This window comes from Pseudorasbora parva, chromosome 22 (genome assembly GCF_024679245.1).
Source record: "Pseudorasbora parva isolate DD20220531a chromosome 22, ASM2467924v1, whole genome shotgun sequence".
Taxonomy (NCBI): domain Eukaryota; kingdom Metazoa; phylum Chordata; class Actinopteri; order Cypriniformes; family Gobionidae; genus Pseudorasbora; species Pseudorasbora parva.
The window spans coordinates 28,290,279-28,312,542 of NC_090193.1; the positions used below are offsets into that span (position 1 = coordinate 28,290,279).

General features: G+C 38.6%; 2 protein-coding genes across 3 annotated transcripts; one reads left to right on the forward strand and one right to left on the reverse strand.

Moving 5' to 3' along the window:
• Positions 1-5,367: 5,367 nt before the first annotated feature.
• dhrs3b (dehydrogenase/reductase (SDR family) member 3b) lies at positions 5,368-16,022 on the reverse strand. Its single transcript, XM_067431100.1, has 6 exons — positions 15,328-16,022; positions 8,681-8,824; positions 8,283-8,402; positions 6,854-7,092; positions 6,128-6,253; positions 5,368-6,010 (listed from the first exon to the last, which is right to left on the reverse strand). Exons 1-6 carry the CDS (start codon positions 15,520-15,522, stop codon positions 5,926-5,928), a joined length of 909 nt encoding a protein of 302 aa, XP_067287201.1. The 5' UTR covers positions 15,523-16,022; the 3' UTR covers positions 5,368-5,925.
• Positions 16,023-19,352: 3,330 nt separating this feature from the next.
• Positions 19,353-21,634, forward strand: aadacl4 (arylacetamide deacetylase-like 4). Of its 2 annotated transcripts, none has more exons than XM_067431578.1 (4): positions 19,353-19,575; positions 19,889-20,114; positions 20,232-20,295; positions 20,387-21,634. In XM_067431578.1, the coding sequence occupies exons 1-4, from the start codon at positions 19,399-19,401 to the stop codon at positions 21,168-21,170; spliced, it is 1,251 nt and encodes a 416-aa protein (XP_067287679.1). In that variant the 5' UTR covers positions 19,353-19,398; the 3' UTR covers positions 21,171-21,634. The 2 variants fall into 2 exon arrangements, with proteins under 2 accessions (XP_067287679.1, XP_067287680.1); XM_067431579.1 differs by having other exon boundaries at positions 19,449-19,575; positions 19,877-20,114.
• The last annotated feature ends 630 nt before the right edge of the window (positions 21,635-22,264 follow it).

Consider the following 22,264-nt stretch of genomic DNA (forward strand, 5'->3'; position numbering starts at 1 on the left):
ATCACCCCCCTCACAGTTGTCATGTAGGTTGCCGCTTGGTCTGATCATGAACGTGGCAACACGATGGATTATTCAAAGTCAATTAGTCAAAGCTCGAAAGACCGCTGTTCGCCAGTTTCTGTGTTTACTAGAAGCACGCAAGCGCAACTCGGCCGTTGTCCTTATGTTATACCCCGCCCACCGACTCTATACACAATGGCCCTCATTTATGAGAAATGAGGCGAATATGTAGAAACGGGCGTATATGTTGGCGGAAGATTATGCTTACATGCCCTGACTAGTGGACTAGTGAGATGATTGAGACGCGCCCATCGAGGCAATTACCAGGAAAGTGGAAAAAAGCGAAATTGTTTTATTTGGGAGTTTAAAGAGTGGGATTAAAGGCACCCAAAAAACAAACAAATATGGACCCAAATTACGAGTACTGTTAATAGTGTGGAGGTTGAGAAGAGCATTCCAGCAGTTTAAAGATGTTTGGATGATAAATTAGGCCTACCTCACAGTGCATTATTTTACAGCACATGTTTTGAAACAATTAGCATTTAATTTTGTATCACGGCACATGTATTGGGGTGTACGATATGATGATGTGATGTGGAGTAGCCTCCATTCATTCACATTAATAATTGCATGACAATTTGTAAGATTCTTTTTATTATATTATTATGATTTTTATTAATAATGACGCTTATTGTTATTTAGAAGAAGAATATCGTTATTATTTATTTTATTAATATTTAAAAGAAGAAGAATGTAATTTTTATTATTTTGTCAGTCTGAATTATTCAGTCCCAGTCCATGCGCAGCTGCCGTACAGACTCGCAACTGGAGGAATACATGCCTCAAATGCTTTGGTAGCCTATAGTCACACAAATTAAACATTGAAGTCTACGTTGCACAAAAATAAACACTGAAGTTTATCATTATAATGTTGTTGTTGTTGTTGTTTTTTACAGTGGGTAATATAGCATATCTTTGTCAGTGTATTTTGTGGTGTTAGGAATTGTTTTTCTGCACATTTTCGCACTAACTCAAACGTGCGTACACCACCTCCTGAGCTGGCGTAGGATTTGAGCGTGCCGTACGCCAACGTCCATATTGATAAATCTCAAAGTCACTGTGGGTTTGGGTGTACGCAAGGTGTACGCTGGAAATTTGGTGTACGCACTTTTGATAAATGAGGGCCAATGTGATTGGCCCGACCTGAGTTTGGCGTTTACAGCTTAGAAGTGTATTAAAAGTTGCTAGACGACACTCGCGGCAGATTAGATTTGCTGCCGCTAGAGTGCGTTTAGATTTCTAGGCTATAGAAAATGTGCATGGGGGAAAAATACCGTCATATACCGCAAAACCGGTATAATTTTGAAAAATACCATGATATATAATTTTTGGCCATACCTCCCTAGCCTGGATGCCAGCCGAACTTAGCCTGCCCACAAATTTTTTAGGTCAGGCAGTTCGGTCTGGCCTCGCTCCGAGTAATTATCTCCGAACAGAAACTGTTCAGACCAATGAAATCATCAGGGCGGGCTTTAGACGGTGACGGACAGATGATAAATAGTAACGTAATCATGCACTTTGTTTCGCATCCTAAACGGAGAGCTTGTTTGTATATACATTCACCTTCACAATTTCTCTCAGAAATGATGATCATGTTGGGTAAGTACTCTGTGTATCATTATATTAGAATTTTTTTTTTTTTTTTACAACACCGGCAAAGATCGTGTATTCCAGCCTGATTTCAGCGCGCGTGCAGACAGGGTTGCCAAGTTTTTACAACAAAACCTGCCAACTACTAGCCCTAAACAACAGCTTCTCAGGGGGTTCTCCGGGGGAAAAAAATTACGTTTGGGGGGGTAAAATGTGTGTTATTTTGGCAAGGTTGCCTGCTAAAATTCGCACCCATGGGTCTATATATCACATAATAGTCGCTTCAACCCGCGGACAAAACCAGCGAAAAAAAAACGTGGACTTGGCAACACAATGCAGTTGAGCTCTGTTGACTTTTGACAATGCGTCGCTTGGTTGCTCTGATTGGTTGTAGCTCGATCCAATTGATGTCTTTCCTGGTTTGGTTGAAACACGCCCCATAATCACAGCCCAATGGAGCAGTTTCAGACTCATATTCTGATTAGAATTGAGTATTACCTCCCAGCACTAATGCCCAAACTCATTTGCAATGACTTACATCTAGTTCCAGGTGTCAGGAACATCCTAAAGTAAGCTGACAGGATTCGCTATAATTGTCCAATACACTGATTACAATATAATTACAACTAAATCAAATCGTTTTTTACTTATTTTAAGACAGTTTGAAAGACAAATAAAAAAAAATGTGTGTTAATATATTTTAAGCTTGTAGAGACTCAAATATTTGCCTTGATGATTTGTTTTCTCTTATTCCATCAACCGTGACATTGCCCTTTTAAAGTGCATTTTTAAGAATTCTGTGGCTTTTTGAATTTCCTCATAAGCCGCCTTGATCAGTGAGCCAGGAAATATGGATTGAAAAGAAAAAATGGGATTACAGAGTTGTATGGAAAACAGATCGTCAGAATAAAGTACCCCAGTCATAAATGCATAACCACAGACCTGCAACATTAAGATTCCCATTCATGACTCCGCAGGGACATGAAACATGTACAACGGCTCTGAATTGAATTATCAGTACTCTTACTCTCACTGTGATGGTTTATGAGGCTTCTCTGAGGGAGATACCCATATGAGGAGTAATTAATAAGCAGTGTGTTTTGTGAAGAAATGTCTCATCTGTGTTTGGGAATAATAAATCCTACTGCGGGTGGGGAAAAAGTCCTTGTCTTTTTTTGTTGTTTTGTTTTTCTGTTCCACATATGTCTTTTTACATCTCATGGGGATTCTGATCAAAGTCTGATCACTGAGGATGGATTGCAAACATGGTTTAATTATTTCAAGCAGGCTTTGCAAGTATGAATACATTGAGAACTGTATGAGACGTGATTTATGTTGTGGTCTGATTTATCTTGTATTTAACTAATCCTGGTCTGAACCTTCCTGCTGGGGTCTGAACACCTCTCTTTTTGCGTATTTACAGCTCCCCAATTTCATGACTCTTGTCCAACTTCGCGTTCTTCTTGCAGCATAACAGCCCACTCTGGGGCAGTGAAAACCAGTCCCCATAAGACACTACTTTTCCTTTTAACCTAACGTGTTCTAATTTATTTTCTACTCAAAATCAGGATGTGCGGCATAGCTGTATTTGTTGAGGAAGGGGTGGTTTATTGTCATTCATATGAATGCTTATGTGGTTTATCTGGCAGCCAGAGGTCAGACAGATCCCACATCTTTATTTATTTTTCATTTTTAGGACTTGCACAGAGGGTTGAACTTAGCTTTTGTACTTCAGATGTACGTGAATTTGCTATCTTGCTCAAACTTGATGTTTGCACAGTACTTAACACGTTGAGAGACTGCCAATCGCAGTGTTATATTAGCACTCTTTATATGGTATATATTTAGAAATAGTTTTAATTAGTTTATTTGAATTAAAAGTAATTCTAAATATATAACATATAAAGAGTACAAATTGTGATTTTGGTCTGTACAGCTAATTTTGCCCTTCATGACAACTGTGAGGGGGGTGAATCTTTTTTATAGCTCATTTGCTTAAATTATATTAAGTCTTAAAGGTGTACTTCAGCGCTGGGAAGATGAATCTGTATTTAAACTGGGTCATCAATGTAGTAGAAATGTGAAATTATTTTTGAATTTGGTGCCTTCTAGACTGAGAAAAGACAGAAAATGTATTTTTGTCTCATGGGGATGAAAGACTACAATTCCCAGAATGCTTTGCTGCCCTGTGAGGCCACTCCCAAAGCCATGGCTACTAAATCACTGGATTACTGTGACTGAGTTGGAGAACTGATACAAAAATTAAATACTGAAAGTATTCAATATAATGAGTGAGTCGCCACAGCACTAACGCTGCAGGAGTCAAATTACATTTACCGTCATGAATCATAGACAGTAAAAGATCAAACTGGCGATTTGATTTCCCCCTCCAACTCAGTCTGGAAACCCGTACATTAATGTCTACTGCTTCTGCTACACTTTTGTGGTAAATTAATCACAGACTGGCTTATCCACCAGCCGCACTATTGGCATGTATAACACGATGACGAATAGAGAAATGATGGGTCGTTGCCCTTTGATCACGCCTCTTGTGGTCTGATTGGTTGAAGGACTATCCAATTGCATAGATTCATTTGAATAATGCTCGATTATCACGCCTCTTGTACAGTTGAAAAAACAGAGCAGACTCCCCCAGACCAATGTTCAATCTTAAATTAAGCTTGGTCTGGTGATATCCAGACAATAATTGCGCAGCTTTCTCGTGAGAAGTGAATCAAACTGCTCCTTTATTCGCTGTATCGTGACACACTTTCAGGTGCACACACATCACAGTTAATTGCAAACTCTGGGTTTGGCGTTTATACCTTGTGTTGTGAGCCTGTTGAACCTGATCTAAACCCAGTTGGATTTATGTGGATTTGTCATCTCCAAACCTACCCTGAAATCGTAGCTTTATGCAACAGGCCTCATGGTTCGGATCGAATGGCAGCATTCACGCTAAATGCACTAATAGAGCAATCGCACCAGGGCTCTTTTAACTGATCCAAAACATTACAAGTGTGAACACACCCTAAAAGATTATTTACAACCAATCATAGAACAACATTTTGACCAAAGTTATATGATCCATTAAAAATCTCATAAAGAGATATGAATCAAAAAACATCCAGAGCGTGAGTGCACGAGTTGACTTGCCAGGTAAAAATACAAATACATGCAAAATATCATGGTTAACTCAAATGTGTCTTACATGAAAACTTGTCATATTCCCATGAAATGGTAAATAACTGTTTTATTTATTATGGTTTTAATAATATGTATTTTTTCCCAACATTTTTTTTATTAGCATGTTGAATTGATAGCCCTAGTTTTGGTTAAACAATTTTTTTTTTTTTTTTTTTTTTTAAATCAACAGCCTTTACTAAATAGCCTGTTAAATCGCAATCAATTGTGCAGTAGTCATTTTAGCAAAGCACTTTTTTTTTTTTTACTTACCCAAGAGCAACAGTGAGATGGATTTGTGGTTAAATATTTCCATATTTCCAGCTTTCCATTAGGCAATCCCCACCCCCCCTCTTAAAACCTTGTGCTTTCAAAATGTTGTACTTTGTTCTGAAAACGCTTACAATCGAGCCAAACCTTCAACGCAGCAAAGTTACAAGTTTTGTATAAGCGGTAAACTCAAGCCCTGCTTTGAAAGCAAGACAAGCTCACATCTTTGTTGTATCTTCTTAAAAGAGACAAGACCAAGAAAAATGATGTCAAACAGGTCTGGCTTATTTAATTTCTTTCCACCTGCAGCTCGGTGAATGTTTCTGACAGGGGGAATGAGTCAGCCTATGAGCTAGAGCACCAGGTCAAGCCTGTTGTGTTGGTGAGTATGAAGTGCTGAAGAAGCATTTACTGCTGTCGACCATGTGGCATAACACAGACTTTCCAACCGTATAATGCCCAGGGCTAGTACAACTACAACTTTGTGAGCCAGGAATTTGCTGATTTTAACAGAATCCCAATAGAAAGGTTTTCTATTTAAAACTGATTTTTTATTCAGATGCTATATTTACAGTGACAGTAGTTAAAAGATGATTGATAAAGTACGCATACAGTACAGCGGTCGATTGAGGCTTTTTTTTGTCCATTCTGTGTTTGACCAACAATGCAACCCACAGGTCACTGATGTCCTGCAAATGGTCCTGGAAATGAGGCACCATGTGGCACCAACTCATTGCTTCTGGAATACTCCATAAGAACTCCATAGCTGTTTGACTATAAAAATATGTAACACTTGCAACTCCTGTGTCACTTCTAGACCTCTCATGTCCGGCCCTGGAAAGTATTCATACAGGTGTAGCTTCCTGAGAACTTGTGGATTTCTTCAAGGGCACTCTGCGGTAGCATACTGTTTGATGGGTAAAACGAAATGATTCAATGTAACGAATGAGGGTTTCAAAACATATTCGCTGAAATCATTTGATTTTCAAATAAAATGGTATTTATGAATTGAATAAGACTGTACCTTTTTAGGATAACAAGCGCATGCATGGTCCAGGGTAAGTAAACAAAAGCTGTATTGGTCCTAACAGCATCCACTGTTCTCTGCGCTACCACCTCTGGCTTTAGAGGAGGGAAGAGTTGAGGAAACCTGCAGAGAAAAACCTCAGTTAAATACACTTGTATGTTGGTTGTCAAACTTACAAATATATATTACCATTTACAGGTAAAGGGCTCAGAATTGTATCCATTGGGAATTGATTAGATCATGAAAAGTGGGTGTTACACACCCACTTATGGAGCCAGAACAAATGTGAGTTTGCTAAAACATTGGCTTAAAAGCATTTTGGCTTTAGGTCAATAGTATTTAAAAAAGGCTGTGACTAAGTGAAAATTAAAGTTTTGGAGGAAAAGCTCAAGTTATTACAGTCTGATTAAATATTATTAAGAAAATTGTTTTTGGAATAATGAGGAATCATTCAAAATAAGACCACAACCACACATTAACAAAGTAAATAGGGTCAGTTTTGATTTCACATTGACGTAAAAATACTGGAAATTATGTTACAGCCCATTTTACCTACTGCCAAATGAAACAGAATAATCAAGACTAAATGTGGGGTGGAATTTTATTTTAGTCATCAACCATTAACATGATTGTGGAAAAGCTGTCTACAGTATATGGGTGGTGTTTTGAAATAATCCAGTTATGCTGCATCCATGTTTTCTGCTATTTAATACATCAGCTCACCTGACTCTCATGCCATGAAACATTTCAGTGTTGGTGTGGAATGGGAGGACAGTGGTACAGCCCACACCTGGGCAGTCCAGCAACCCCAGAGTGAGGCTTTCCATGAAGGCTAGTGATGATGCTTTAGAGGTGCAGTAATCTATAGCACCAGGGATGGGTGACAGAGACAGGATGGAGTTGACACACACAACATGGCCGTTTTGCAGTTCCAGCATACGAGGCAGGAAGGCTTTTGTGGTCTGTGGATGAAAGGATTATTAAAAGGTGAATTAAATCCATGAAAGTAGGCACTTGAAAGGCCGATAATGAAAATGGCTCATTATTTAAAGGTGTCATGAACTGGCTTTTTACATTTTTATACTGTTGTCTGAAGTCAACTAATGATGTTCATGTGGTTTTTACAGTAAAGTAACAGGCTATTTTCTACACTGGTTTTAAGGCTCGGTTTTGATGGCCGCGTCGCACTGAAGGCTTGGAAGTAAACGCCCATGATTAAGATTGGATAAGATTTTCTTATTTAATGAGCTTCTGCTCTCCTGTGGGTTCACATAAGGGAGGGATTGTTTTGAAAGCGGCAACCAGAATGATTCTCTCGATCACAGGGCTCGTAAACGTCTTTATCTTTTTTATTAACACAATGATTTATTTCTCATCCACCCACAAATTATTGGAATATTATTTTTGCATTACTTGGCCCGCCCGATTGGTGGATATAAGCGTGAAGCAGCAAAAAAAACAACAACTATTCTCCAGCCTGTGACCTCGTGCTAAGGTAACAATGCAATACTATCACATATAAAAAAAACATGTTTAAGTGTGTTGCGCCCTTCCTGTCGGATCCAATATAGAAGTCTGCAAACCCAGTCTCGACCTGAGACTTATTTACACACGATTCCGCAGTGAAATGAAGCGAACACATGAACATGTCTTCTCCACGTGAGCTGGAACTTTATTAAAAAATAAAGTTTAACCACTCATTCCTAATATTAGGATCAGAAGGAAGCTTATGCAGCGACTGTGTTCTTCCACAACCAGGAATAGCGCAATATCTTGCTATCTTCTTTGGCATTTTTATTGCTGCAGGCTAGTGCTTATTATTCTGTAGAGGTGGTATCTCGCCACATGATGACGTCAAGGCGTGAAATATTCTGAGATCTCTCGTTTTCTGGGCTGGTGTCTATAAAAGCTTTTCTTTGACTAACAAGGAAGTTTTCAGCTCTGAAACTTACAAGATATTCTTATATTACCATGACCTTATATATATCAAAAGCTCAAGGGAATGTTGGTTTCTCAGTTCATCACCCCTTTAACATATGTAAATGTCGGCATGAAACCAAAGTTGCTATGTGTTGCTAAGTCCCTATTGTTGTTTCCCTAAAATGGCTTCTCGACTGAGAAAAAGTAGGACGAACTTGATTTTTGTACTCACCCAAAACTGTCCCATAGTATTGATGTGCTGTGACTTCAGAAGAGCATCATCATCACTGTCCAGCAAACTCTTCCCATGCACCACTGCAGCATTATTCACTAGAATGGTAACATCTCCAACCTACAACCAGAACAAAATACACACTATGAGATTCTTTCCAAAACAGATTATACTTTCACCTTTATGGCTAGTTAGCTCAGCCATGCTGCTGGGCCTTATCTAACCCAGACATTTCATGCGAGGTGTAATCTCTATCCATGCTTCGGGGCTGGAAGGCAACAGAGCTGGGACAAAGCCAGCACTGAGGTTATTAGAGGTTATTAGAGTCAACCAGTTTGAACTAATCTTATTATAATCTTATTAAGAATCTCCTCAGGGTACGATATTATGGGGCATACCTTTTCTCTGACAACCTTGGCTTGCTTGTAAACTTCTTCTCTGTTGGCTACGTCGCAAACAAAATAATGGCACTCTGTCCCCATGAGGGCGATCTCCTCGCACGCCTCCTTCAGACATCTTTCCGTCCGGCCCCACAGGATTAGCTGTTAGGAGATAGGGATCAAAGGTCAAAGGTGGAGATATAAGGGTTTATAAAACACTATAGAATCTTCCATAGTGGCAGTAAGTCATCTTCCTAAAAAAGCAAATACATATTAGGTCACTTCTAAATAGCAAAGAGCTTAGTGATGAATTAGTTTCTAAAAGTAGATTTAATTTGCTTGGAAGTATTTAATGTTGTCAGTTGTTATGCATAAACGGTATCCTAGCTAATTTATCATGACATGATTTTAAATGTGGGTGTTTACTTGTAAACACAAATGGCTATGTGGCCTACAATTCATGCCAAAACTTTCAGTCAGAAAATAATCTGTTTTTGTATTTCATTGTGCTTTTTAAATGAAAGGGTTACTTCAGTAAATTATCGTTAAGCTTTTAATTTAAACTGGGTCATTAATGTAGTAGACATGTGAAATTATTTTTTCATATTTGGTGCCTACTAGACTGAAAAAAGACAGAACATAGGGTTTCCCTGGGTTTCTACTGATACAAAGCCAAGTAACCATGAATATTCCATAAAATTATATTTTAAAACAGAATTATGCAAGTTTTACCCCAAAAGCTTTATCTATTTGTGAGGAATATATACCACACCAACAAAACATGAAGCATAGTAGACATGGTAAAAACAGAACAGGCCATTTCATTGAAGGAACTGTGGGGCTATTTTTCACAGGCTAATATTAGTTTGGTAAAGGATTAAGAGAGATGACTCCATGAATGGATTGGCTGGGGCAGGGAACACGGGGGGCAGTGATTGGTCAATTAGATTTTTCAGTCTGAGAGGTCAAGGAAAGGTAATGAAATCAGTGATGCTGTCTCATTATCTGCCTCAGACAAATTCTCATAGAGATTACACAGCCAGCCGGGCATACGGACCCGGCCATTTTCTGCTTCAACAACCACATGATAATGTGTGCTCAACTTAGCTTAACTTATCTTTCCTTTCGGGACAAATTTGGCTGTGTCTAAATATGACTGATCTCCCTTTGGAGACATGCTCATGTGGACCTTTTTACCTTTATATACTATGAATCGATTATTATTATTACATTTAATTATTTTTTTATATTTGCCATTTATATATTTGCCAATTGGTCCAACTATGTTTTCCTCATTTTTAAAAGGGTTTGTGGAAATTCACAGTCTCAAAGCATGTGGTGTGTTCATTTCATTATATATTTAGTCAGTGGTTTTCTAGCTAAATTCCTTTTACTCAGATAACAACTTAATGTTAAACATCCTAATTAACCTAAAGCAATCTCAGTGGTCCCTATCAGTGATGTTTGCTGATGAATTAGGCCAAAGATGGTCTGATCTGCAGAAGGTTACACCTCTTTGGCCTATGGACGTTTACCGGCCTGTGTGTTTTTGTATGGGTCTGCTTTATATGCATGGCCTTTGAGCTAATTACTAGGAAGGTCTTGATTAAGCTTATAATAGGATTTCACAACGATCTTGATATTTCTGTCAGAGAACAAGAGCTCACAAGGTGGTCTCCCATACAATCCCACTATGAGCTTCATCTGCACACATCACATTAGCAAGTCTTATCACTAAAGTCCTAAGAGTAGCAATGGTTAAGTTCACCGCATTAGCATATAATATGCGAAAATAAGGAGCAAACAAACCATGCTTAATCCAGTCCTGTGAGGACACACATTGTGTTTCACAGATAAACACACGGTGTATGCAGCTCTTATGGAAATTCATTTCAAAACACTCTCTGTCCACACTTTCAAGCATTTTCCAAAATTTGTATTCCACAATGAAATGTCAAAAAACGCTAAAATCAGCTTACTGTGCATGCATAAAACATTTAATAAATTACAGCTGGGTAGAACTCAATGTCCATGGTCTAAACACAATTGCCCTCATGCTTTCCTGCAGGACAGAAATTGTGAGTACATTTTCTGTTCTCTTTGCAAGAAAGTAATATGAACAACAGACTGCACTGCAGGCACTGGTACACAGATATCAATCGGTACAATAAGTGTCACATGACTAAACATGTCATTGTTTTTTAAATACTTCTTTTTTACAGTTCAAACTATTCAGTTGAGAGAGTATCTCAAATGGTTAGTTCACCGAAAAATTACAATTCTGTCATTGATCACTCACCATCAAGTCGTTCCAAATCCATAAGACGCTTGTTCATCTCAAGAACACAAATGAAGATATTTTTGATAAAATCTGAGAGCTTTCTGTCCCTCCAAAGACAGCTATGCAACTACCACTATGATGCTTAAAAAAGTTTAATAAAGAGATCATAAAAATAATCCATATGAATGTAGCGGTTTAGTAAACATTTCTTAAGACACAATCACTTTATATATGATGAATAGATTGAACTTAGGCTTTTATTAACATCACACATCATTTGGGGTAAATGGAAGCTTAAGCATGTTACCTTGACATGAGTCTGAACCTCACTGGTGCGTTACACAGCACGTTTGAGCTTCCGCAAAAACCAATGAGGTTCATTCTCATATGCAGCAGGTAAACTTCCACAACCACAAGAGCCAATGAGGTTCATTCTCATGTGTTACGCAGCCCGTTTGTGCTTCTTTAAGAACCAATGAGGTTTATTCTTGTGTTACGCTGCACGTTTAAGCTTCTGCAAGAGCCAATGAGTTTCATTCCTGTGTTACGCAGCACGTAAACTTGAGCTTCCACAAGAACCAATGAGGTTTATTCTCGTTTTACACAGGAAGTTTGAGCATCCGTGAGAACCAATGAGGTTCATTCTTGTGTTACGCAGCACGTTTGAGCTTGCGTAAGAACCAACAACGTTCATTCTCATGTGTTACGCTGCACGTTTGAGCTTCCACAAGAACCAATGAGGTTCATTATCGTGTGTTACGCAGCACGTTTGAGCTTCCACAAGAACCTATGAGGTTCATTCTCATGTGTCACGCTGCACGTTTGAGCTTCCACAAGAACCTATGAGGTTCATTCTCATGTGTTACGCTGCACGTTTGAGCTTCCACAAGAACCCATGAGGTTCATTATCATGTGTTATGCAGCATGTTTGTGCTTCCACAAGAACCTATGAGGTTCATTATCATGTGTTATGCAGCATGTTTGTGCTTCCACAAGAACCTATGAGGTTCATTCTCATGTGTCACGCTGCACGTTTGAGCTTCCACAAGAACCCATGAGGTTCATTATCATGTGTTATGCAGAATGTTTTTGTGCTTCCACAAGAACCCATGAGGTTCATTATCATGTGTTATGCAGCATGTTTGTGCTTCCACAAGAACCTATGAGGTTCATTCTCATGTGTTACGCAGCACGTTTGAGCTTCCACAAGAACCCATGAGGTTCATTATCATGTGTTATGCAGCATGTTTGTGCTTCCGTAAGAACCAATGAGGTTCATTCTTGTGTTACGCAGCACGTTTGAGTTTCTGTATGAACCAGTGAGGTTCATTCTTGTGTTACGCAGCACGTTTGAGTTTCTGTATGAACCAATGAGGTTCATTCTTGTGTTACGCAGCACGTTTGATTTTCTGTATGAACCAATGAGGTTCATTCTTGTGTTACGCAACACGTTTGAGTTCCTGAACCAGTGAGGTTCATTCTTGTGTTACGCAACACGTTTGAGTTCCTGAACCAGTGAGGTTCATTCTCATGTTGCGTAGCACATTTGAGCTTCTGAAAGAACCAATGAGGGTTTATTCTCGTGTGTCAAGCAGGTTCAGTTGAGCTTCTGTTTATGTTCGCCGATCAATGTTCATGTGAATAAAAGCCTAAATGAAATCTCTTCGTCATATAAGGCAATAAATGTCTCTTTAGGACATTTTGACTAAACTGCTCAATTTATTATTTTTACGGTCACATTACAAACTTTTTGAAGCGTCAAAGTGGTAGTTGTGTAGCTGTCAATGGAGGGTCAGAAAGCTCTCACATTTCATTAAAAAGAACTTAAAATGTGTTGTGAGAATCTTACAGGTTTGAAATGAGGGTGTAATAAGGGGTGTGTGATTAATTACAGAATTTACATTTTTGGGTTTTCTAACCCTTTAAAAAATCTCAGTATAGCAGAAGTCTAAAACATTAAGAAAAAGAAAGAACATTTTCAAATGTATCTAGATTAGTGTAGACGTAGCCTAAGTAATCCACTTTGCTCCCATCAGAATGGGTCTGTATGTGCATGGGGGCACAAGAAGTTCAGGAGGCAGTCGCCTGCCGCTGTCTAATTAGTGTGGAGACAGAAGGGTCAGGCACAGGGCACTGCCCAGCTGGGAGCTGTATGGTCCCTGCCACCCTCCCCCGAACCCATACACATGCAGAAAGTCATTTACATAGGGCTCACTTCCTTCACACTTCCTTAAGCCATCAGCCATGGGACCACATGGATGGTCACCGATAATGGTGCTTCTGCAACGTACAGAATTTTTTTCTATTCTTAGTTCTTCACATCATTTAGGGTTTGGTTAGTGGGTGATGATGTAAATTTTGCTGAATATTTCCAGTGTTGAGTTGCCATGCAGTAAGGACTTGCTGACCTCTTGGACGCCATAATAACGGCCTGCTTTCTGGAAAATTACAACCCCCACTTAGAGGCAAGGGTGGTCAAGTTAACTCTTAGCCTGTGCATTTATGATTCATGCCTTTTTAGCATTTCTTGAAAATGGGCTAACTGTGAAGATGGCCACTGCAGGTGTCTTTTCCAAAGCCTTCACACCTTGACAATGGCTAACAACGGGGTGTTGACAAGCACAGTGGCTTCCTTTAACGTACTGCTGCAAAGCTGCCTTTTTTTCAAAGAACTTTGCCCCGTGATGTAAAAGGTGACTTGTGGCAGTGAGCATTCAGGGATCTAAAGTCTCCGAGCTGTTTGCCGTGTGAGGTTTGCACTGTGACTTTTATGATTGTTTTTTAGGCCCATGCACACAAGCTTCTTGAGGGGGTGTGGGGTGGTGGGGTTGTTTAAATCAAAGCTCTGGGTGTAACACCACTAGGCTTCAAGGCCCCTGTCACTGTGGTTACAGAAGTTATTAAGCTCTGTTTATTACAGTTGGGCCACTGGGTCTATTTATAATGCAATGTCTTGGGTGGGTGAGGCAGCTGAGACATTTCTTCCCAGCTCTTGACATTTAGCACACATCATCTCATTTGCAGTCTGACTGCTGAGACACAAAAACATTAAACTACTGCCTATGTGAGAGATTTAATTAAGCCATTCAATTCTGCAGATAAAGCTCATAATACAGTAAAAATTCATAGGAATGGTCAGATACCTAATCTAACAAGCGTTTAGCCAAGGTCAAAGTTGCTGACCCCATGAATTTCTTGGTCACTGGCCTCTTTATAGGGTTTTCCACCCAGACCAATGTAATAATTTGAACATGAGAGCTTTCAAAGTTTGAAAGAAAGATGTTTTTCAACAAAATAGCTGTTTGTTAGTTGACCCAGTTTGTTGTACAAGTTGAACCAGACATTGAGATCCAGCTCTTCATTTTGATTGGTCTGTTGACCATAGGGGTCATGACCTATGCACTGTTAAGACAATGGGTTTATGAAAAGGACATGTAATGTCCCTAGGGAGAGGAGTAGCCTAAACAGAGTGATACTTTGCAGAAAAAAACAAACTCATCCATTATAGGCTATGGATTATGGATATGTTATTTGTTTTAAAAAGCTAACCATGATAACCAGTTACTTACTTTCTACATTTTTGGTTATTACATTGGCTATTGTTGTATACATTTTTAAAAAAAGTGTATTAAATCAGTATCATTAAATTCAAAGTGGTTAAGAAAGTGCAATGAACTTGCATTATTTAGATTTGACTTTTTATTTCACTTATTATAAACTACATGTATTATAAACTATATGTGCATACACTCTACAAATATTTAAAAAAATAAGTTACCTGGTTGCCTTAGAATTTTGCATTCATTGAAATAAAAAAAAAAGAGTTAATACAATGAACCTTTTTGAGAACCAACAATCCTTATTCAATTATTTTGTAAGCATATTGGGTAGTTGCATGTCTTTAATTTGTGATGATGCAGTGAAACATGATGCAGTAAAGATGCATGCCAAATTGTGCTATTTTTTAATGTGGTTCAGATACAATACTATTTTTAGTTTTTATTTATTTACCAATTAAAAAAAGTATCAACTAAAAAAAAATTATTTAAACCAACAATATTTTTGTTTACAGTAAATGACAACTCAGATTTATTTTTAGTAATATAATTAAATATAAATGGCTAATAACATGCTTAGCTATTATTTCAATAATTATTTTAGGTTTTATTTCCCAAATACCACTTTGTACAATATTATGACACTTTAAAACTATCAGAGTCATTGTCGTCAGAAAGAGAAAAGGAGAAAGAATCAGACCACCTGGTATTTTAACTATTCGGCTATACTAATACATTGACACTTATTATATACATTAAAAAAAATGCATAGAAATATACAGCATGCAATATACCCATGCGTAATAATACATCGTGTTTAACGTTACCTTTTTAGCTCCACGCACGGCGAACTGCTTAGCCAGGTGACGGCCAATGCCCCGTCCGCCACCCGTGATAAGTACCACATCTCCGGTCAGATCTCTCCGCCTGCTCGGTAAGACCCAGCACACGGTCGCCTTGACAATATAGTAGAGTATCTGAATAGGTAAGAGCACCACGCAGCCCAGCGCCTTCAGGTCCATTTCACTCTGTCTCAGTATCCGCTTATCTCAGTTCTCGCCTGGAACAATTGCTGAACTAATTGAATCCTGGCTCGGAGCGATCACCTTTACTCCTATTTATAGGAGTAGATAAGGCAATTCGCCTTATTTTGCAGCGCTGACGCACAATAAATAGATTGAAATGCATCTATCTACCACAATCAGACGCAGTTTATGTGTGCCTCGGCGAAATATCTGTCAGTTTGCCCACCTTTATTCCACATAAACTCTTTCTCCACGGAGCTCTTGCTGCGACAAGTGTGCGCTGCCTGCTGCTTTGAACCGGAGACGGAGCCCTGTCGCTACTGACAGCGGCCAGAACCCACTATGACGATACCACGAACCTGATAGGGGTTTTAAAGAGACCATTTATCTTGATTGACAACTGGAGGACTGACAATATTATCAACCGTTGGCGTGAGGGATTCTTTATGACGTGAAGTCCCCTCCCCCAGAAGTGGTGCCACAGGCAATTTCGTTGTCTCAACCTGTGCGTATTGTAAACTAGTGGTGGGGATTTTGATTCATTCCAGTGATTCGAATCGTTTGAATCGGTTCACTAATATGCAGGTTTATGGTTTATGCAGGTTACAATGAATTATTCACTTTATAAAATCATTAAATTCGAATTGTTTTGTCAACTATTTTGCATGAATTTAATCATAATATAAAGAATAAATAATAGTACAATTATGATTAGTAGCCATGGCCAGTTTGGTTTAAAATGTGCTGGGGAGTAACCATTCATATTCTTCATCTCTCGTTTTCCTTTCGACGTAATTAACGAACTGAACGAACGACTCGTTCAATCGGTCATCCGATCCTTGTACACTATGTTCATTTAAGTGAAATTATTCCTTTACATGAAAGATTCATTCAAAACATAGATTAATTTATGATCAAACGGCGTAATTATAAAGTTCTTTTGCACAACTCGCGTTTTGTATTCGTCATGCTGGCATGTGATTGCAGGAATCACTGGATTTTTTCTTTCTTTCAGTTTAACCACCTAGTTAAAGTGCTTTATTCTCTTGTGACCGAATTTGACACCATTTCAATTCAAAACGCTGCCAGCTTACCCAAGTGTCAACACGACAGAGGACTGTTGAACTGTTAGTGAGAAAATGAACCGGTTTGTCAAGACATTTTTGTATGAAGAGAAAAAAAATAATAATGCTACAGTATATTAGCCTACAGTGTATTGCAGTTAAATTAAAAAGAATATAAAACTGAATATAGGCATCGTTTTTGCACACACAAACATTTTTTACATTAATTTAAATTTTATTTATTTATCATATTTAGTTATTTTATGGCATTGTTGGGGAAAGTCAAGCTACCTTTAATATGACTGTATTTTGGTTGCAATAGTGTGTGTGTGTGTGTGTGTGTGTGTGTGTGTGTGTGTGTGTGTGAACAGGTGTGGTACTGTTTGCCCTAAATGTTGTTACACTTGCGTCTCCTGTTGCTCTTTTCAGTCCAAATGCAGTGCTCAAACTGGAAGGATTCCTGCAGAACAGTGTGCACCTCCAAAACATCGAGACCTTTGTAAATGGCTCTTAAACTAACGCAGTAAACCCAGGAGCCGCTGTGGAGATTCCAGACTGTGATTTTTGGCCTGGCCTCTGCTTCTACTGCTTAAAAGCTGAATAGAGGGCTGCTCAGACCGGACTGGGTTGAAATGCAGCCTCACAAAGACTGCTTTGTGCTATGATGCGCCTCTTACTAATGGCCCAGCAACTCTCAGAGAAGGCTTAATGGTTGTCTGATGGGGGGTGCATGTTCCTCTTAAATTGGAACCTTACTGGATCTGTTGATCAAACGCAGGTCCAAAATCAAAGATGCTGAATTAATTTTCAGTGTTGAAAAACTATGTTATAAAACTATCATTCTTTCTTTATTTCTTGCATTTGATAAAGAGGCTTAATTTTATCTTCCACATTTTGTTGTGGCTTTTTTTTTTTAACAGGCTTTTACTTTTCAGTTAGAGTATCACTGCCATCTACAGATCAACAGTGAAAGTTCACTAAATAAATGTAATGTATTCTCAGTTGTAGCTTGCCTGTCATTAAATATAATTTTATCATTAATGTTAATTTGCATGGTAATACGATTAAAGGAACTAAGTCTGTTTCCAGTTGATGAATATGCAGCGTCTTCTCTAAAGCCATGCCACCATCAATTATCTCTATGTAAACATTCAGCCAGTATATTTCCATGTGCGTTGTTGATATTACTAATTAGCTGTGCTAATGTGCTATCTCTTCAGTTAGAACTGTGGGGATAAGGCATTTGTCAGGATTGCCAGATCTGATTTCCTTTCAGTTGTAGACTGGCCAGGCCTTGTATTTGCTTTACTGTATACATGTGTACATTGCCATTATGCTTTATTATAATGTAAATGGACACATGGCACTTAAGATGGCTGCAGGCTGCTTTATGTTTTTAGTGCAAAGAGAGATTTGGAATCTAATAGAAATCTTTTTTGAAGTTGCCTAGTCATCTACTTGTCAGACAGATAAGTTACCTTATTTTTTTATTTGTTTATTAATCATAACCACCTTTATCATGGCATAAAACATTTAAACAATCTAATTTGTGTAAAACTGTCTCAAACTTCAAAAAAACAAAAAAACAAAAAAAAAAAACACCTATAAACTTGGCAACCCTGTCTCTTTTTGACTTTATATCTTGACAAGTGGGAGGGAACATGTATTGAGCATGTATTGCTTTGCATATTGGGTGAACTCAGCTAAAATGGGCCATCAGGTAAAATGGGCCAAATGAGATTGTAGCATCATATCTCTTAATTTTTTTTTACAGCCAATCACAGTAACTGATCTTGCATACTTCAACACTTGTTGACATGTAACAATAGTTTTGATTGGTCAGAGTTTTTTATGGTAGGCAGAGCAGAGTGTTACATGAAGCTTGTCAGAGAGATAGTAAGGTAAGTGAGCCTGACATAGTACATTTCATCCATCATAAATAAGGGTATAAAAGCAATTATAAGTAAGCCAACCAACAAAGCAAAGGTTTATGAGCAATGTTTTGACATGCTCTTTCAAATAAAAAAGGTTAATTTAAAAAAGAAACTTTGATTTTTGTGCAAAGGATCATTTTATGCAGAAATGGCTGGTTAAGCTAAAATGGGCCTCAGTATTCAGCTAAAATGGGCTGCATTGACAAACATACACTTTTACACAGATGTTTATTTTTGTCAAAGATGTTCTAATCTTTAACAAAATGTTTGAAAAATATTTGACAAGCATACATGCACACAAAAGACACTAATGCGTAGAAACACAAACCTATACAAGATGATCAATTCATTTTTAATTGCTTTTTTAAATGAAATATTTGTTCGACTTTCTGTTTAATGAAGTATTTTTTATGGTGCTTTTGTGGCACTCTAAAGACAGTAGTGTCACTTTACTGTTAAAAATAAAATTATTTCAGCCAAAATTATTTGTTTTGTTCTCTTTTTGTATTGGCTCATTTTACCTGAACAGCTGGCCCATTTCACCTGAATGATATGCCGTGGTTTGAGAAGGTACCAGCTTATACTCTAACTCTCATAATTTTAAAACAATTATACTTTTTCACATTTAAAATGTATATACATATTTAAGAGACCCATGGTAATTTATACAAATATCATTAGTTCTCATGCATAGCTTATTTGATGGTATTATAAGTCATTTACCAAAATCTGGCCCATTTTAGCTGACCTCACCCTAGGTGTGAAACCTATAAACTTGGCAACCCTGTCTCTTCTTGACTTTATATCTTGACAAGTGGGAGGGAACATGTATTGATCACATACTGCTTTGCGAGCAGCAGCCCATTCAAATAGCCATGTACACTGCAACTGCAATTCTGATCATTATGTTTGCAGCTCTTTTTGCTGCTTTTTGTCTGTTGGTTGCTGTCCTGGTATACTTTGAGCTGAGAAATACAAATATTCCTCCTGGAGTGGCTAATCCTGGGAAACTACGTATGATTCATTGTATGTATGTTGGAACAAGTGTTGTGGTGAGTGTTCATGCTGTTTGTGTAGCATTTGCTTAAAAATCCAATCAGCCTTTTTCTTGTTAAAATCTTAATTCCTTATTTCTAAAAAAATAACAATTGTATGTTATGTATATACTCTGATTCTGTTTTTTATTCTAACACCAAGACTTTTGTAAATCCCATAAAAGTGCTCAATACAAAGTCCACCTCAGTTATTTAATAATTCCTCAGTTATGTCTGAACATAGCAAGTACAATAGAGTGTTCTTCTGTAATCACTAACTGACTGTGAATATTATGAATTGGCCAATCATTGTCAACAGTCTCTTTTGTAGGGCCAAATTCTGGAGCGATTGGGTCTGTGTCATCAGATGAATTTTACTCGATGGTTCAGATGTTTTATCATGGCCAGAAAAGGGCCAGTGCCCCACGGGCTTCATATTAAGGACTTGACCTTCAGTGGAGTTCCAGTGAGGGTGTATGAGCCTACATCGGCCTCAGGAGAGAAAAAAAGGGGCCTGGTTTACTTTCATGGCGGTGGATGGATGTTTGGCTGCATTGGTAAAACATATGCACGCATAGACACAGTAAAATACTGTTGTGTTGATTTATTAACATTAAGAAATAATGTTATATTAATAATGTTTCTTAACGTTTTGTTTGTTTGTCCTTCCACAGGTGATTACGATGAAGTGTGTCAGTATATATCACTGGAGAGTGACACCACAGTTGTGTCTGTTGGGTTAGTAGACTTGACATATTCAGTTTTATGTATAAATTCTGGTCTGTTGGAGCTCATTCTGACGTTTTAATTCTCTGTTTCCCATATTTAGTTACCGTCTGGCCCCAGAGCACAGGTACCCTGCCCACTTGGACGACTGTGAGGTCGTGACTCGCCACTTCCTGTCAATAGCGGCAACCGAATTCGGGGTGGACCCACGCAGGGTGGCAGTTGGTGGGGACAGTGCAGGGGCGAACCTGGCAGCCGCTCTCTGCCAGAGGCTGTTGAAGACACAGGACGGTCATCTGCCATCTCCCTGTCCCCAGGTTCTCATCTACCCGGCTCTGCAGATGGCCGATTTCCACCTGCCCTCATACCAGCAGAACCACTCTGTGCCCATATTGTTCAGAGGCAGAGCGGTATTCTATTTCCTGCAGTACCTCAACGGGAATACGTCTGTGAGCCAGCAGCTTCTGGAAGGCAAGCATGTTCCTGCCGAGCTAAAACTTCACTATAAGAAATGGCTAGATCCAGATAATCTTCCACCTCAGTTTAGAAAGGGAGCAAGAAGTCCACCGGTTATCTCCAGCCATGATGCTGATGTCTATCACATCATCAAACAGGGCCTAGATCCAGAGATCTCCCCTTTACTAGCCGAGGACGATGTTCTTCACCTCATGCCGCCCACCTTCATCCTGACCTGTGAGTTTGATGTGCTGAGAGACGATGGCATTCTGTTCCAGAAGCGACTGAAGAATGTAGGAGTGGATGTCGTGGGGGAGCATCTATCTGATGGCTTCCATGGGATCATCAGCTTCTTCAACCAAGGCTGGATGGCATTTCAATCATCTCAAAGGGGTATGGACAGCATCGTAAGATATGTAAAGACTCTCTGAATGGGAAGTTAAACGATTTTTCAGAATGGCTCAGCCTATAAGAGGTTTTTCTTGACAAATGAATTAACAAAAATACACTAAAACGAACTGAACAAAATTACAACAATAGTAGAACTGGGGTGTATTCCAGAAAGCAAGGTTAACTTACCATCACATATACCCTGAACTCCCAGTTAATTAACCCAAACCTTGCTTATGGTACTCGATGTATGCTAGTTCCAAAAATGTGTTGTGAGTAAGTTCGGCCAACCAAGAGCATGTTCCCAGTAAACACAAAAGACAATCTCTGCAGAGCAACAAATTGATGATTCACCATAAAAACAGTCACTAAGAAAAAGCTCACATTTCTAGTTCCTTTTTCTTTTGTTTATTGGTGATTTTAAAATGTAAATGTATTTACATAACCTATACTTAGTGCACATTGCCACCTATGGTGGTTGTGGAATCATATTTTCAACCTTGTCATTTAAAGGGGGGGTGAAACACTCAGTTTCAGTCAGTGTCATGTCAATCTTGAGTACCTATAGAGTAGCATTGCATCCTGCATATCTCCGAAAAGTCTTTATTTTTTTAATAATTATATAAGAAAGATGCGCTGTTCCGAGTCTTTCCGAAAAAAGCCGAGCGGGTGGGGGCGTATCATGTGAGCGGAGCTAAATAATGACGTGTGCACGCCGCTGCTATTGTGTTGAGTGCGTCGTAAAGCTGTGTCATCCCTAACAGCGGGAAAAACTTTATTCAAAATAAAAATATGGCTTTTAATCAGATACAGCCATACATCTATGATACGGAATCAGACCCAGAGGCTGCAGTTGAACAGGAGCAGCAGCAAAAACGACTAGAGCAGGACGTCTCTATGTGGTACAAGTTATACACTAACTATATAATATGCTTAGCGACTTGTGTTATTTACATATTTATACTTGAATTATATCGTCGTATTTTTGTCTTTGAAGGTGTACATGTGAGAAGTGCAGTTGTGCACGTGTGTGTGTGTGTGTTTACGCGTGGTTTGTGTAGACAATTGTAACGTTATTAAGCGGACTGGTTTTGCACGGCAGGTTAAGTTAGTGTTTACATAAAAAGACACGGAA

Bases quoted from the DNA above. Each gene is read 5' to 3' on its own strand.
- dhrs3b (XM_067431100.1), bottom strand. From the start codon at position 15,522: ATGGACCTGAAGGCGCTGGGCTGCGTGGTGCTCTTACCTATTCAGATA. The intron at 8,403-8,680 runs GTATGCCCCATA...TTCTGGTTGTAG, and splicing joins CCAAGGTTGTCAGAGAAAAG to GTTGGAGATGTTACCATTCT. The intron at 7,093-8,282 runs GTGAGTACAAAA...TTTCATCCACAG, and splicing joins ATACTATGGGACAGTTTTGG to ACCACAAAAGCCTTCCTGCC.
- aadacl4 (XM_067431578.1), top strand. From the start codon at position 19,399: ATGTACACTGCAACTGCAATTCTGATCATTATGTTTGCAGCTCTTTTT. The intron at 19,576-19,888 runs GTGAGTGTTCAT...TCTCTTTTGTAG, and splicing joins ATGTTGGAACAAGTGTTGTG to GGCCAAATTCTGGAGCGATT. The intron at 20,115-20,231 runs GTAAAACATATG...GTCCTTCCACAG, and splicing joins ATGGATGTTTGGCTGCATTG to GTGATTACGATGAAGTGTGT.